Genomic DNA, 13,537 nt, shown 5'->3' on the forward strand with positions numbered 1-13,537 from the left:
ATAGAATTGGTTTCATGAAGTGGTTTCAAAGACTAGGAAATGTTTCTTTAATGCGAAGTGTTCACTGTAGCGGATCTCGCATTCGACAACCCCCTGAATGAACCTCGAAAAGATCGGTGCAGCACGAGTAACTTTAAAGACGATGCTCATAAGCGGAACCAAGTGCCCATGCGAGGGCGCCCGTATTGCGGTTTAGTTTCAACGTCCGATCCGAATCCGTTACTTGAACTAGTGAGCACCCCAGAACCGAATTGCCACTCCACTATTTCAATCGAATTGTGATCGAGGAGCTGCAAGAATGGATGGAATCGGCCTAATTTTGAAGACCAATATAAATGCCAAAGAGGGAGTATGATTGAGTGAGGAACAGCCACAGAGTGAAGGGACAATATTTCGAGAGGATTCTATAGTACACAACCCTTTCTATCTGACGATCATACACGAAAAATAAAAGATGAATGATCAGTTAGAACGAAATATTTCGTGACGTACGGTTAGGGCGATCCGCGCGATCGCTAGCATCTTCTCCGCCGAATGGCGACAAAAAATCGCGACCACACACCGCAAATCGTTTCATTTTTCAGTGCGGTGAACCGCCTTGAGACACTCGACTACTATCTGCGGCGCGTATAACCCCACCGATGCTCCCTCATTTTGGCTGGTTTACGGCCCCCCGTCGACTGTATCATTACTCCTGTTTCTTTTTTATTCTTATAGCATTTTTAATACGCAGTAGAGCAATGGTAACGGCGCCCCGACCGCCAAACATTATGAGGTTCAAGAGGCCGCGAGAGCTGATCGACGTTAGAGGAATGCATACGCGCGCGCGGAGGCAACAGGTCAGTAGTTGAGCAATGTGCGCGCCTCGGTTTAGATGTATGGGTGTGTTTTCGACCGTTTCGTCGGTCGCTGCTCGTGTTGATGTTATGTTGTCGATTGGCGCCGGCACCGGGTGCTGCGAGTTGACCATGACATGCCGGACGAGAGAGGAAGCATGGTTTACTTATGTATCGCTCCTGCTGATTGTGGGTTTCGTTTGTTGTTTTACCTACGACAAGTGCCACACTAAACACTATTTTGCGGAAGATTCTATGCCTTTGGCCGAATGCGGAGCCATAACGAGACAAACAAGTGCCATTATGCAGGGAAAGCATCTTGAAGGTTGTCCATGAACCGATTGGACGGTACTGGATTGTAACTTCCGTTATGTTTCTTCTGTGACTTCCGTAGATAACATTTGTTGTGGCGTGGAACTAAGCTGATGATTCCGCCGAGCACGGGAGTTCACATGAGGAACCACTTTGTTCCTCACAAACACAGTCGTGCACTCGTGCTCAGCAGGGTGTAACAACGATCCGACACCAACAATCCACTATGGAGGATACGATGACGGTTTGCGCATTTCGGCCACGACTTGGCCACGATCGGATCCGTGCAGAGCCTGTAATGTAGAGCCGTTCTGATGAATATTCTGGCGCAGTGAAAAAACTCTTATCTTCCACTATTCAAATTTGCTGCTTTAGAAGAGAACGTTTCCATCGCTATGGCAACAGGGCTATGTAGACTTTGTTGCCGTGAAGCAACAAATATAGAACCAGGTATACAAAGTATTATCAGCACGCGTGTAGGAGAAGATGGCCCACTGCAACACGTTGCGAGCATGCGACCCTTTTTTTCTCCTTGCTGCCCCCAAACATGCTCAAAAGGAACGTGAACGCTGCCGTATTATGATCGATTAGAAGATATTCATCGAAACAGAGAAAAAGTCGACCGACGACGCACTAGGGGATTTGTGAGATTGCATTTCGCGGACGATTGGCTATGGTTCCATACGATATGTAAACATTATTTTTAACTCGGCTACGCCTGTCTGAAAAACGCCCGACGGATAACTGTAAAAACAATATGCAGGCTAGCACTTGCACCAGCATCGAACGTGTATGGGTGCGGCCATTTCCTATTTCGGGGACTTTGTTGGCATTTCTTTCGCTTTCCCTCATTGCATCAACATGACACATTCGCCGTACGGAATAAGAACAGGGTGGGGGACAATCAAATATTTTTTCTTACGATTTTATCCGGAAGGAAGCAAATTTGGGGCAAAGAACGCCCAATAAGTTTTTGTGTTGTGCAACAGCGTTTCCAATGCATGTATACCGATAACTGGGTTAATCGTAGCTAATCTTTATCTATGCATCTTCTGCAAGATAACTTGAAAAAGATGCAGAGGATAAACATCTTTGTTCCACGAGACGATCTCTGGCGGACAGTAAATTGGCAACGTTTGCGTTGTGACGTGGTGAGACATTTTTTCGACTGCGAAATAACACATTACGCCCTCTTTCGACGTCACAGTTGCTCGACAATCGTTAAGAATAATAAAGCGACCGGCAAAAATAACCACTGCGATGAATTTTCTCTGCCCTAACATATGCGAATATCTGAGCCGGTAGTCTCCGAGTTGGATGGGTTGTCCTTTAACGGCGAAAAAAGAAAGAGAGAGAGAGAGAGAGCGCGAGAGACCGAAAAAGAGATATATATGAGATAAAGTAATAGTGGAGAGAGCAATAGAAATGAACGTAGCTGTAATGTGCAAAGCCAGCATGAACCTTTCAATTTTCAACGTTGCGACGCAGCCTCTAAGATGTCCATCTAATGCCTATGTGTTTGGTTTGCATTCATTGTTGCTGTTCAGTTGCCAGCTTGAAATTTGCATCCGTCCCGATGTTCCGAAACATTTCCAATAGACGAACCGGCTAGCGAGCGATGGTCATGCTCTGCATAAAGAAACACACTAATCTGAAGTAGCGTTGAGTCATTCAGTCATTCTAACTTTCATTAGCTTTAATAGACCGCGAATGAGTGGTCGTCAATAAATAAACTGACCGGCCAAAATTAACGTGTGGGCCCAGCGACGGTATGGGGAAATGTAACAGTCGATTCCCGTTGGGTGACTCGTTCTGGTTGGACATATCAAGCAATGAATCAAACAGCATGAATCAGATGGGCGTAGGCATTGTGTAGCCACGGGCTCCGGCAATCTCGCAAGCGATCCTCTCACAATTTCTCCATCACCGAACAATAGTTTGCTTTGCTTGACACAATAACCTAATGGAAAGAAGAACCATTTGGAGCTACTGTCGATCATCGTGCTCTAGTGAAAAGATTCGAAAAGGGCACCCGTAAACTGCACCATGTTCATTAGCTAATACAAACAGGATCCGCTACCGAATTATCCTGATTCTTTTAATAAGGTGTTGAGTGTAGAAATGACAGCGCCTGTCAACCCCACCAATTCGACAGCAGAGTTCGGAACGTCAGAATCTAGAAGGCTAAGGACAAAAAAATGCTTTCTTCACCGCATGCCCGCGCACTGCCACTTTCCTTCACAACCATCTGGCACACACACTTACACGCTGCCACCACTATTAGCACAGAAATATTTGTACGTTGTTGGCATCGTTTTTTTCGGCCTCATCCCGAATCCGCTTAGGTGGCGGTGACGGTGGCGGTAGCGGCGGCGGAGGTAGTACTGTAAAGAACTTTTTTCTCTAGCCCGAACGTGCGACTTGCGGAGAGGGCCGAAACCGAGATTAGGGAGACAGATTTCGTCACATGCACTTTTGGCTTACACTAGCAACAACGACGGAAAACCGTGCCCATACACGGCAACGCGGCAGCAGGACGAGGGCGGTGGCAGCAGTGTGCAATGCAGCAGATATCGATCTAGAATGCGATTGAAAATATTCTTGGCTTCTTGCTCTTTGTTGTCACTTTTTCCAATCACCGTCAGCCTTCTTCGTTATCTCTCGCAACGTTGCAACCGACAGCACAAAAGAAAATGTGCGAGGAAAAAAGGGAACAAACATTTTCACTTCGCGTTTCGTGCACGCACCTTTTTTCTCTTATCACACATGGAAGATGACGGTAGCGCAGACGATGAGCGGTGATGATGATGATAATGGGGAACTACACCCGTTCCGAACGGCATACATAAATTTTATTTACACACCGTTCCGTCCTCCACCAGCACTCGAGATGGCCGCGGCAGTTGTGAAACAATCGATATCGGAACGGAATGAGCAGTCGAAATCCAGTATCGCGGAATCGCACACGCCTAGTCTGAGTGCTCCTAATTCCTGGCGAAACGTTCGATCCCTTTGCTTTTGCTCACTACGTCTCGACACACACGAACTACGAACTGATCACGGCGAAGATTCTTTCGTTTTGCGCTGTCTACTTGTTTGCCTTCCTCTTTGCCTTGGCAGTTGCGGTGGCGTAAGTTCAGCGACACAACGGTTACACCGCCGTCGATGGCGTAAGTTGCGGCTGTCATTTGGACGGCGTAGTTGATTGACCATTTCGAGACGGATGCACAAATATTCTGCGATTAATTCCCACCCAGTACTGTACTTCACATGATTGTTTTTTATTTGGTACATTCGTCTTAGAGCAAACATTTTCATTCATGGAAGCAATTTCCGGCCTTCAACTTATGTCATCGTCATCTGTGCTATCCTCACATGTTCCGAATGGTTCCGACCGACCGTTGAATATACGCAGAATAGTTTCCATGCAAAACTCGATGTCTTGCTCATTGCGGCACGGTGCTATGGCATACAGGAGTGACTTCAACACTGTCGGCTCGTGGTAAATGGGAAGGGTCAAAATACCGAAGAATGTGGCCTGAAAGACACAGTATAGAAGCAAGATGGTCAATTAAGGCAGAGAGGCTTTGCGTGCAAAATAAACTTACTCGTAAGATGGCTCTCATGCCACAAAAAGAACTATTTTGTGAAGCCAGTCTTAAGCCCTTCATGAATTTATCCCAGTCGTGGTTGGTAACAGTTGCTCGGAAGAACTCGAACCATTTCATTGGGCTAAATTCACGCTGAAAGTGCATGGTAGAGTTGAGTTGATCCAGCATGCTCGAGCTGCAGTTAATGTGACGTATTGTTGGTCGAGGCTCCTGTGGTTGCTCCAGGATGTTTAGAGCGTGTTTAAGCTTCTTTCGAGATACTTTGAACTTTAATTTTGGTTGTGGTTTGCGGCCTCTTTTCCTCGGAGCCATTTCAACGTTTGGTAGGTAAACAAACAGAAGAGCGTGAAATGACAGCGAGCAAAAGGTGGAACCATTACTCCACAGCGCAGGTGCGACGTAGTATAGCATTTTCCATTGGCGCCGCTGTCACTTTGGCAGACAGATTGTTTTGAAGCCATTTGCCGCTCGCAGCATCGTGAAGAAGCAAGTTCCAAGAAAGTTTAGCGAAAGATCAGCGTGAAGCCAGCGTGAAGCCAGCGTGAAGCCAGCGTAAGCAATCGTAAGCAATCGTACTGAATCATGTCTATTGGTGTGCCAATCAAAGTTTTGCACGAGGCTGAAGGCCACATAGTTACGTGCGAAACCATTACGGGCGAAGTGTACCGCGGGAAGCTGATTGAAGCCGAAGACAACATGAACTGCCAGATGACACAGGTTACCGTAACCTATCGCGATGGCCGGGTGGCTAATCTGGAGAATGTGTACATCCGAGGCTCGAAGATACGTTTCCTCATACTTCCGGACATGCTGAAGAATGCGCCAATGTTTAAAAAGCAAGGTGCCAAAACGGGCACTGCCGGCCGGGGCAAGTCGGCGATCCTTCGAGCGCAAGCGGCCCGTGGGAGAGGGCGTGGAGCGGGCGGAGGAGGGGGCGGAGGCCGTGGCGGCAACAAAGGAGGCTGGCAGGGCCAAGGACAACAATCTTCTGGCCGTGGACGTGGTGGACTATAGAAGCTATCTTGATCGCGTAATTTTAAGTGCGAAATCTGTATTTTAAGGATACGTGCAGGATGTTTCTCAGGTCTGGCTTCTTGTTTGGAACCAGCTGTCCATACACTACGTTTATGGAAAATTCAGCGAACCGTAGGCCGAAGTGTAGTATCCAGATCAAACGAAGAGCAAAACATGTATAAAAATACACAACCAACAAGAAACATAGAAATAATAACCACATCCGCATCAAAAGAACATTCTCCTCTCTAATGTATTCACATGCTATCTTACAACTGCGGTTGTAGGTAACTTCTAACATCTTTCTACAATACAAAAATCAATTATAATAATGAAAAATCATGAGTGGAATAAAAATGGATTCTTTAATCAATCATTAATCGATTTGTATCTTTCTGTAAGTGAACATGAGGAGGGAAACTTGTATTTCTAGGTGTAGGATAAGAAAGGTTACAATGTTGTGGAAGCTTACTTTTGTAGGAAATATGTGTATTACCCCCGTACTTCCCCCCTACTTTCCCCCCTACTTCTAAACTTCTAATGTTTCGAAGTAATCCAAGCAGCCAGGAAATTCGTTTTCTTGAGATAAAAGCGTCGGAGAACTGGAGCCGATGTATAAACCTGCGAAATGCCACTGGGAACTGGACGCACTTTTTGGTTCAAAACATCACTGGTGGAGATTAGAAAATAATATTTTTATTAGATAAGGGCAGCAAACCGGAACGTTTGTATTTTCAGAGCATTACAATTATCGTAGCACACCTAAACGAGTGGAATCTCTCACTGTTGGGGAATACACGGTACAGTAGATCCATGTTTTCATCAATACGACAATCCCTTCTGCGACTCAACGTTCAAGCGGTGCGGATATCAGTAAATAACCTACGAGGGATGGCGCTAGAATCGAGCCGGGTGCCCCGAATTGCCGTGGCACAGATGCGAGCCACCAATGATAAGCAACACAACCTGATGCAAGTGCAAACAATAGTGGAGCGTGCCAAAGCGAAAGATGTTCAGGTGAGATGGTTTTGGGGGGACCCTCTCCAGTTAATATCTCTCTTCACTGACCACGTCGCTCAGTTTATATTCTTTCCAGAATGCTGCGATTACGTTGGGACACACCGTGCGGAAACTTTACAGCTCTCGGAACCTTTGACCGGTTCAACGGTGCAGCAATACCAGCAGTTGGCACAGAAGAACAATATCTGGTTGTCGTTCGGTGGGGTCCACGAGAGCATAATTGACCCAGCGGATCCGCAACGAAAGGTTGAAAGTATTTTCAACACTCACATAGTCATCAACAACGAGGGAGTGCTAGTAGCAAGCTATCGCAAGCTGCACTTGTTCAACGTGGTCACGCCGGAATTTAAATTCCGTGAATCGGAAACAGTTAAAGGCGGTCCAGAACTGGTGACGCCAGTTGAATCTCCTGTCGGAAGGATAGGGCTGCAAATTGTACGTTCAAATAGTCTTCCCCTACAATAACTACAGCTGACACGATCTCTTTTTCTCAATATGCCGATTTTAGTGTTACGATATGCGGTTTGCAGAGGCGAGCACGATCCTCCGGAAGCAGGGAGCGGAAATACTGACCTATCCTTCCGCCTTCGCCGTTTCTACGGGACGTGCACACTGGGAGGTGCTTCTGCGCGCCCGGGCAATCGAAAATCAGTGCTTTGTCGTGGCCGCTGCTCAGATTGGATTTCACAACAAGAAACGCGAAAGCTACGGTCACGCTATGGTGGTTAATCCGTGGGGAGAAATCCTGGCGGAAGCGGGGAACCACGACTTAGATGTTGTCGTTGCAGAGCTCGATTTTAACAAACTACGCAGTGTGCGCTCAAATATGCCCTGTTTCGACCATCGCCGAGATGACGTGTACAACCTATCCATCCTCAAGCAGCAGCTTTCGCGAACGAGCGGGGCGTCGACAAAAGAGGAATTTAAGTTTGGCAAAATCTCGATACAGCCTGATACGATATTTTATGTGTCTGAACATTGTTTCGCCTTCACAAACATTCGCTGTGTGGTTCCAGGACGTAAGTTACTACAGCATTTCAGTGTAACGATTGATGTAACGGTTCCTGCTTTTGCAGATGTGTTGGTAACGACGAGAAGGCCAGCCGCTCGGTTGCCGGATCTTACTCCGCCAGAAATTAGTGACTTTTTTCAAGTGGTATGCAAGGTGCAGAAAGTAGCGGAACGTTTATACGATGCCACCTCCTCGACTGTCACCGTCCAAGATGGACCGGAAGCAGGGCAAACCGTTTTCCATGTACACTGCCATGTAATGCCACGGCATGTCGGAGATTTTCCGGAAAACGATCAAATCTACGGCGAACTGAATCGGCACGATAAGGAACCAGAACGCCCAAAGCGGCCGATTGAGGAAATGATTGCCGAAGCGAAACTATTCTCCGATCAGCTTTCCCGAATGGGACTATAGGGGGACCGTTTGAGTTGCCTTCTTGTTATATTTGGCACTTCTGTTGATATTTTTCTGTTATTTGAGTCGAATAAAGTTGAATTTACTTACATTACTTGATTTGGTGTTAATTCATCTCGGCTGCCCCGAACAAATAGCAAACTGTTTAACTGGGCAGATTTATTCTGCCTATGCCGAGCCGCATTAGACATTCTATGTTTGTTCAAGGTGGCAATTCGATACACAAAACAAAACTAACACCGCAAGTGAGTTCTACCAAGACGAACGTTGAACCAAGCCACGACTCCGATTACTGGTGTTCAGCACTAAACTTGCTCCTGGACATATTTTCTATTCTGATGGCGTTTGTCTCAGTCCTTAGTTTGATTCTCCCTTCCATTACAACTTCAGCTCGCTGTTGCCTGTTTCGCTCTTCGTTGAGGCCAGTCGAGGCTTTTGACAAATATTTTTCTATTCCGTGTTTCTTCCCGAAGTACTGAAGCGCTGAAACTTTTGGATCGATGGCCTTCACCGTCTAGGCTATGCCGTCCAAAGTTGGATGTTACTATTCCACCGAATTTTGGTAGCCTTGTGAAAGTTTGTTTGCTTACCCTATAGTTTACCGTATGGCCGCCCCACAAGCTACCTACCTAATGGCTTCCAGTGGTTTTGTTTTGTGAAATGTCACGAAACAACGAAACACACCGTAGGTCTTGTCTCGGGAAGGAGAAGAACTTACCCAATAATGATTTGGCACGTCTCATCGATCGGTGAGTTTAGTCGTAATGATCAAGCGGCCCTGCATAGAGTAATGTTGTCCAAAATACTACGACACAATTTGCGATGTTAGCTTTTAGGACACATGGCTACGACACGTCTGATACCACAGTGCGGAAGAACGGACATTGGCAGGATTCGCCAAGAATTATGATACCGTACTGCGGAACCTTTGCTGCTTTGGATTTAGTTAAATCTTTAGCATCCTGTTGGTTCCCGACCCTGTGTGGTCCGATTAGTATGGCTCCTACTATAGTTGAATTCGTCATCCATTTAGCAGAACAAAGAGACCGATGATTAAGTTATGAAGGGCCGTAATTAAAACGTCTTCCGGGAATGGTACTCATATTTATGGCTTCCACGCTGCAGTGCTCCGTGTGGTAAAATGCTGGTTTCCGTAACCTTATATGTCCTATCGTTGGAGGCAGTGAGTAAACGAAAAACCGGAATAAAATATGTTTAGGTTGTTTCGGTCCACTCAGTAACCCAGGGTTCGAAGGCACGGGACAGCACCGGTGCTAAAGCGCGTACACTTTTTTAGTGAGTTTAATAACCATAAATTTGCTTTGTGAAATTTACTGACTGATAACAAATCCTGAACGACCAAAGGATTTACCGCACAGATCGGAAAGAAAGAGTTATGAGCGTGTTCCGTGTGACCGTATTCCTTCGGATGCTATCGCAGTATTTCACCGCAGGATCAATGCGGGGACATAGTAAGGACATGTGCTCACACACCGCAGCCATGTCGTCGATACAGGACATAGTTCCGTCGTACTTGTTTCAAGTCGCTTTTCCCTCGTGGGATTTTTTGCGTGATGTAATGTTTCTATTTGTTTCCTTCGAAGAATTTCCATCGCTTGGAAATATAAATTGTTTAACACAAACATTGACTAAACAGGCGAATTTCGTGCCTTTTCAGAAATTTCGTTTCCGAGAAATTCCGTTCCAAAAATGGGATGGATCAGAATTACGCTTTAAACGTACCAAGCGAACAGAAGTGAGCGGAATCTCGTTGAATGTTGAACGATCGGAATACTGTTGGACTTTTCTTAAAATCGTCTATGCTCCAAGATTTTATTTTGTCCCCAAGGTTGTAGGATGTGCGAAACCGGCAAGACATTTATCGGCCAACATCCGAATCACAGTATGCTGCAATGAACCGGCAGCAAACCGCAGATCGGTTGGACAAATGAGTGGACCAGCGGGCAACACGCTGTGAGGATTAGTTTATTGGAATAAATTGTATTAGAGATTCACTTGCATATATCAATTACTTTCAGCGCAACGGAGCCGGTGGTCGCCAGGACCACTTGCCGTTTGCCTACCCGGGATGGGTGGAATATGGCTGTCGTTACAGAAGGCTTACGGTTTAATTTTGCCATCCAACTTTAATTTCCATTCCTTGTTATAGCTGTTGATCTCAATTTGAGAACGATTGTTAGTCCAGCACGATCGTTCGGGGTACCAGCAACAGGGTTAGTCTTTATTGAATTGTGCCCCTTAAGTAAACACAGACAGCAGACAGTGCACCGGCTAGTGCCGAGCATGCTTTTTAATTGTGATCATTTACATTGACCTTCTCTGCACATAGTTTGAAGCGTCAACCAGGAGCGGTTAAGTTATTCAATTTGAGTTTGCGTTTGCAGTTCACATTATTCAACGTGCTGCCGTGGTGATGTAATTGTAGAAATTACCATAAATTCCCTGAACATTAGTCCAGCGTCGGACGGATCGTGCTGTGCATCCGTTAATGGGCAAGTGTTCAATTACAAAAGTAAACAAGTATTTCATGGTGCTGTGGCACAAACATTACAGAAACAATTGTTTTTTTTCCCAATCCTACCAGGGAGCTTGATGAATAGCTAGCCAATCAATATTTACAAGTGAGATAAGAAGTTTAAAAAGGTATTATTGGGAAATGAAGGGTATGTGCAAATAAAGGTGCACAACCATTAATAGGAGCAAAGGAAGAATCGATAATTGCGTGTAATTACTGTTCGTTACAAATCAACTGAACCATGGCACATTGTTGCCTTTGAATAAAAGTACACAATTTTCGAAAACCATCATTTAAGGCAAAGCGTGTCGTTTTGTGTATGCGTAGTCCTTGTTAGCAATAAATATGCCAACTGATACAGACGAAACTCGATTCGATAACTTTAATTAGGCTATTATTCATCCCATATGTAGGTTTTCTATGCCCTCAAAGTCCATATTTTCCTGCAAAGTCTGCGTTTGGAATACTGCTAATTTTTGCACTTCCACGGTGCGCTACTCTATCAATATTGATGATTTATTTCAATGATAACCCAATACTGCTTTTCAGCTAGTTTTACAACAATTAGTCAACAGCAACTACCAATAAATAATCGTCGGACAAACTTGGTTTCACAATAACCAGAGCTCTCTGATCCTTGTTACGTGAAAGCTTCACAGTAAATCGTTGCAAAAGTGAATCCACGTTAATTAGATCGGATGAGCTAAATAGGATATTGAAAGTTAAATATGAATGTACAAAACCATCCATCGGAAGCCGTAGATCTGTGGCTTCCAATAAGAATCCTTTGCCAACAGCCTGTGTAAATGACCTTTAAAAACAGGCTGATTGTGACGATGATACGTAAGCAATTTATAATTTCTCGGTAATTGACACATGGGAAAGCTTGATAATTCATTTGTTTTAATTAATCAAAATACCCCGGAGAACCAGTACGTGCTAGAAATGGAGGCGCATGGTCCATCATCTCTTATTTCGGTTCGTGTTCAAAAACAACTGAAGAGTTTTGAGAATAAGAGTTGCTATGCAGGTTTAAAACCAACCAATAACAACCGAATTCCGAAACTAATCCTCTCTGCTAGGAACAGTGTCCTGTTGCCTGCCGAATCGGGCAGTCCGCTCGCTCGTCCGCGAACAGGATGCGTTACTTAGGGCAAATAGTTCCCCGTGGATGACGTTTCCGCCGACACACTGGCGTCTGTGCGTGACGGTGAGCAGGGAGGGTGATCAGAGTGTGCGGTGAAACAGCCACAGCGACTAGCGAGCAGCGATATCTCTACATCTCGGAGAGGAAGGTCCTAGTCGTCGGTGCCTCTCTTCGACACCGTTACGCCTTTTGCTGTACTCTGTGTGTGGCCGCTGCAGCGCATGAAAAAGGTTTAAAAAGACGTTGCAAAAAGTTGTGTATCATCTTTAGCGTCAAACACGTGTTCGCTGGATGGCCGCTTCTTGGAAGGAAGCCACGGAGAAGGGTGCGCTCGGTAGGTTGTACTTTTTTCCCTCCCCTTTTTACCATTATACAAATGAGTGTGCAAGATTTATGTAGTCCAATAAAAAACGAAACATAAGAAAAAAAAACTCGAAGCATCGCACAAAGAGCGTTTTGCAGTCCTCCCCTGGCCAACCGCGGGGAGTGTATCTCTTGCAAGTTAAAACACTTGTTGAATGTTTTTAGCCCACTATCAACAGCTTGCAGGAGCCTGGCTGAAAAAAAACCCGATCCGTTCGGGAGAAAAGCAACTGCGAGCGTCTGTCTCTCTGATGCTATTTTCCTCTCCATCTCTGTCCCTCTCTTTCGCTCTTTCGGGTCTTGATCGGATCGTCTCTCTGTCGTTCAATCCTTCTCCTGCGGTGTGTCTTCGTTTTTAGTATACAATCCGATTCATTCATGCACCGTGCTCGGGCGACGTTTTAGTACAAGCGGTTTACACAGCTCCTATCAGCCAGTATCAGCGTGTCGCGCCGAACTCAGTTGCGTTTCGATGCTGGCTGCGTGTGGTCGAGGAGTTTTCGCGCGTAGTCCGTACGGGTCGCGAAGTCTCGGAAGCCGGACGATTCCTGATAGCGGAGAGTTCGTTCCTCAGCGTTCGTTGGAAGTGAATTGGGGTTCTGTTTAACGAGTGCATATTTTTGCGGAAGTGTTATGAAAGTGATCGACGTAAAATCAACCCCCCTTTTTCCGAGGGACGTGTTGCATGTTCCGTAACGGTCATTAAGAAAACATTCGTGCATTGAGTGCGTATCCATCTGGTTGACAGAGATACATATTTTTGTGATGAAAGATTTTAGTTCCGCTAAAAATATGTACCATAAATCGTGATGCGTTTGTTCGTCAGGCTGTGCTAGGTGAGTAATGACTGTGGCATTCGATGAGACTTGGTTTCGACTCAGCACGTTCGGTTCGGGCACGAGGGTTTTTCCAAACCTGCCCTGGTTCGTGCGAACCCCCAGGGGAATTCTTTGCCATGGCGTACTCGCCTTTGGGGCTTACTCTTTTGCTTGATACTCTTACATCACACCGGTTTTCGGAAACCGTGGCAACGTGCTGAAAGCGTTGCTAGCGACTGCTTAGAGCCGTCGCCATGTTATGTTCGTCGACCATAGTTTTCGCTTCCGGCTCGGCAAACCCGTATGGTCAACCGGTGAGCCGGTTCCGTGTGCTCAGCCACCCATCACAGTGTTACCACTGGAAACGACCGACGACGCATCCAGCAAAAAGTTGGCGCATTAAAAATTAGTTTTTGAAAACAAGAGCGCTACGCTTACTTTTCCTCCGTCGGTT

General features: G+C 45.8%; 3 protein-coding genes across 3 annotated transcripts; 2 read left to right on the top strand and 1 right to left on the bottom strand.

Moving 5' to 3' along the window:
* Window positions 1-4,431: 4,431 nt before the first annotated feature.
* LOC131215004 (uncharacterized) lies at window positions 4,432-5,080 on the bottom strand. Its single transcript, XM_058209372.1, has 2 exons — window positions 4,757-5,080; window positions 4,432-4,686 (listed from the first exon to the last, which is right to left on the bottom strand). The coding sequence occupies exons 1-2, from the start codon at window positions 5,069-5,071 to the stop codon at window positions 4,489-4,491; spliced, it is 513 nt and encodes a 170-aa protein (XP_058065355.1). The 5' UTR covers window positions 5,072-5,080; the 3' UTR covers window positions 4,432-4,488.
* Window positions 5,081-5,091: 11 nt separating this feature from the next.
* LOC131215005 (small nuclear ribonucleoprotein Sm D3) lies at window positions 5,092-6,136 on the top strand. The gene has a single exon (XM_058209373.1). The coding sequence runs from the start codon at window positions 5,342-5,344 to the stop codon at window positions 5,771-5,773; it is 432 nt and encodes a 143-aa protein (XP_058065356.1). The 5' UTR covers window positions 5,092-5,341; the 3' UTR covers window positions 5,774-6,136.
* A 335-nt stretch (window positions 6,137-6,471) lies between these two features.
* On the top strand, window positions 6,472-8,282 carry LOC131216287 (nitrilase and fragile histidine triad fusion protein NitFhit). Its single transcript, XM_058210737.1, has 4 exons — window positions 6,472-6,790; window positions 6,854-7,228; window positions 7,302-7,812; window positions 7,870-8,282. The coding sequence occupies exons 1-4, from the start codon at window positions 6,587-6,589 to the stop codon at window positions 8,217-8,219; spliced, it is 1,440 nt and encodes a 479-aa protein (XP_058066720.1). The 5' UTR covers window positions 6,472-6,586; the 3' UTR covers window positions 8,220-8,282.
* The last annotated feature ends 5,255 nt before the right edge of the window (window positions 8,283-13,537 follow it).

This window comes from Anopheles bellator, chromosome 1 (genome assembly GCF_943735745.2).
Source record: "Anopheles bellator chromosome 1, idAnoBellAS_SP24_06.2, whole genome shotgun sequence".
Classification (NCBI taxonomy): domain Eukaryota; kingdom Metazoa; phylum Arthropoda; class Insecta; order Diptera; family Culicidae; genus Anopheles; species Anopheles bellator.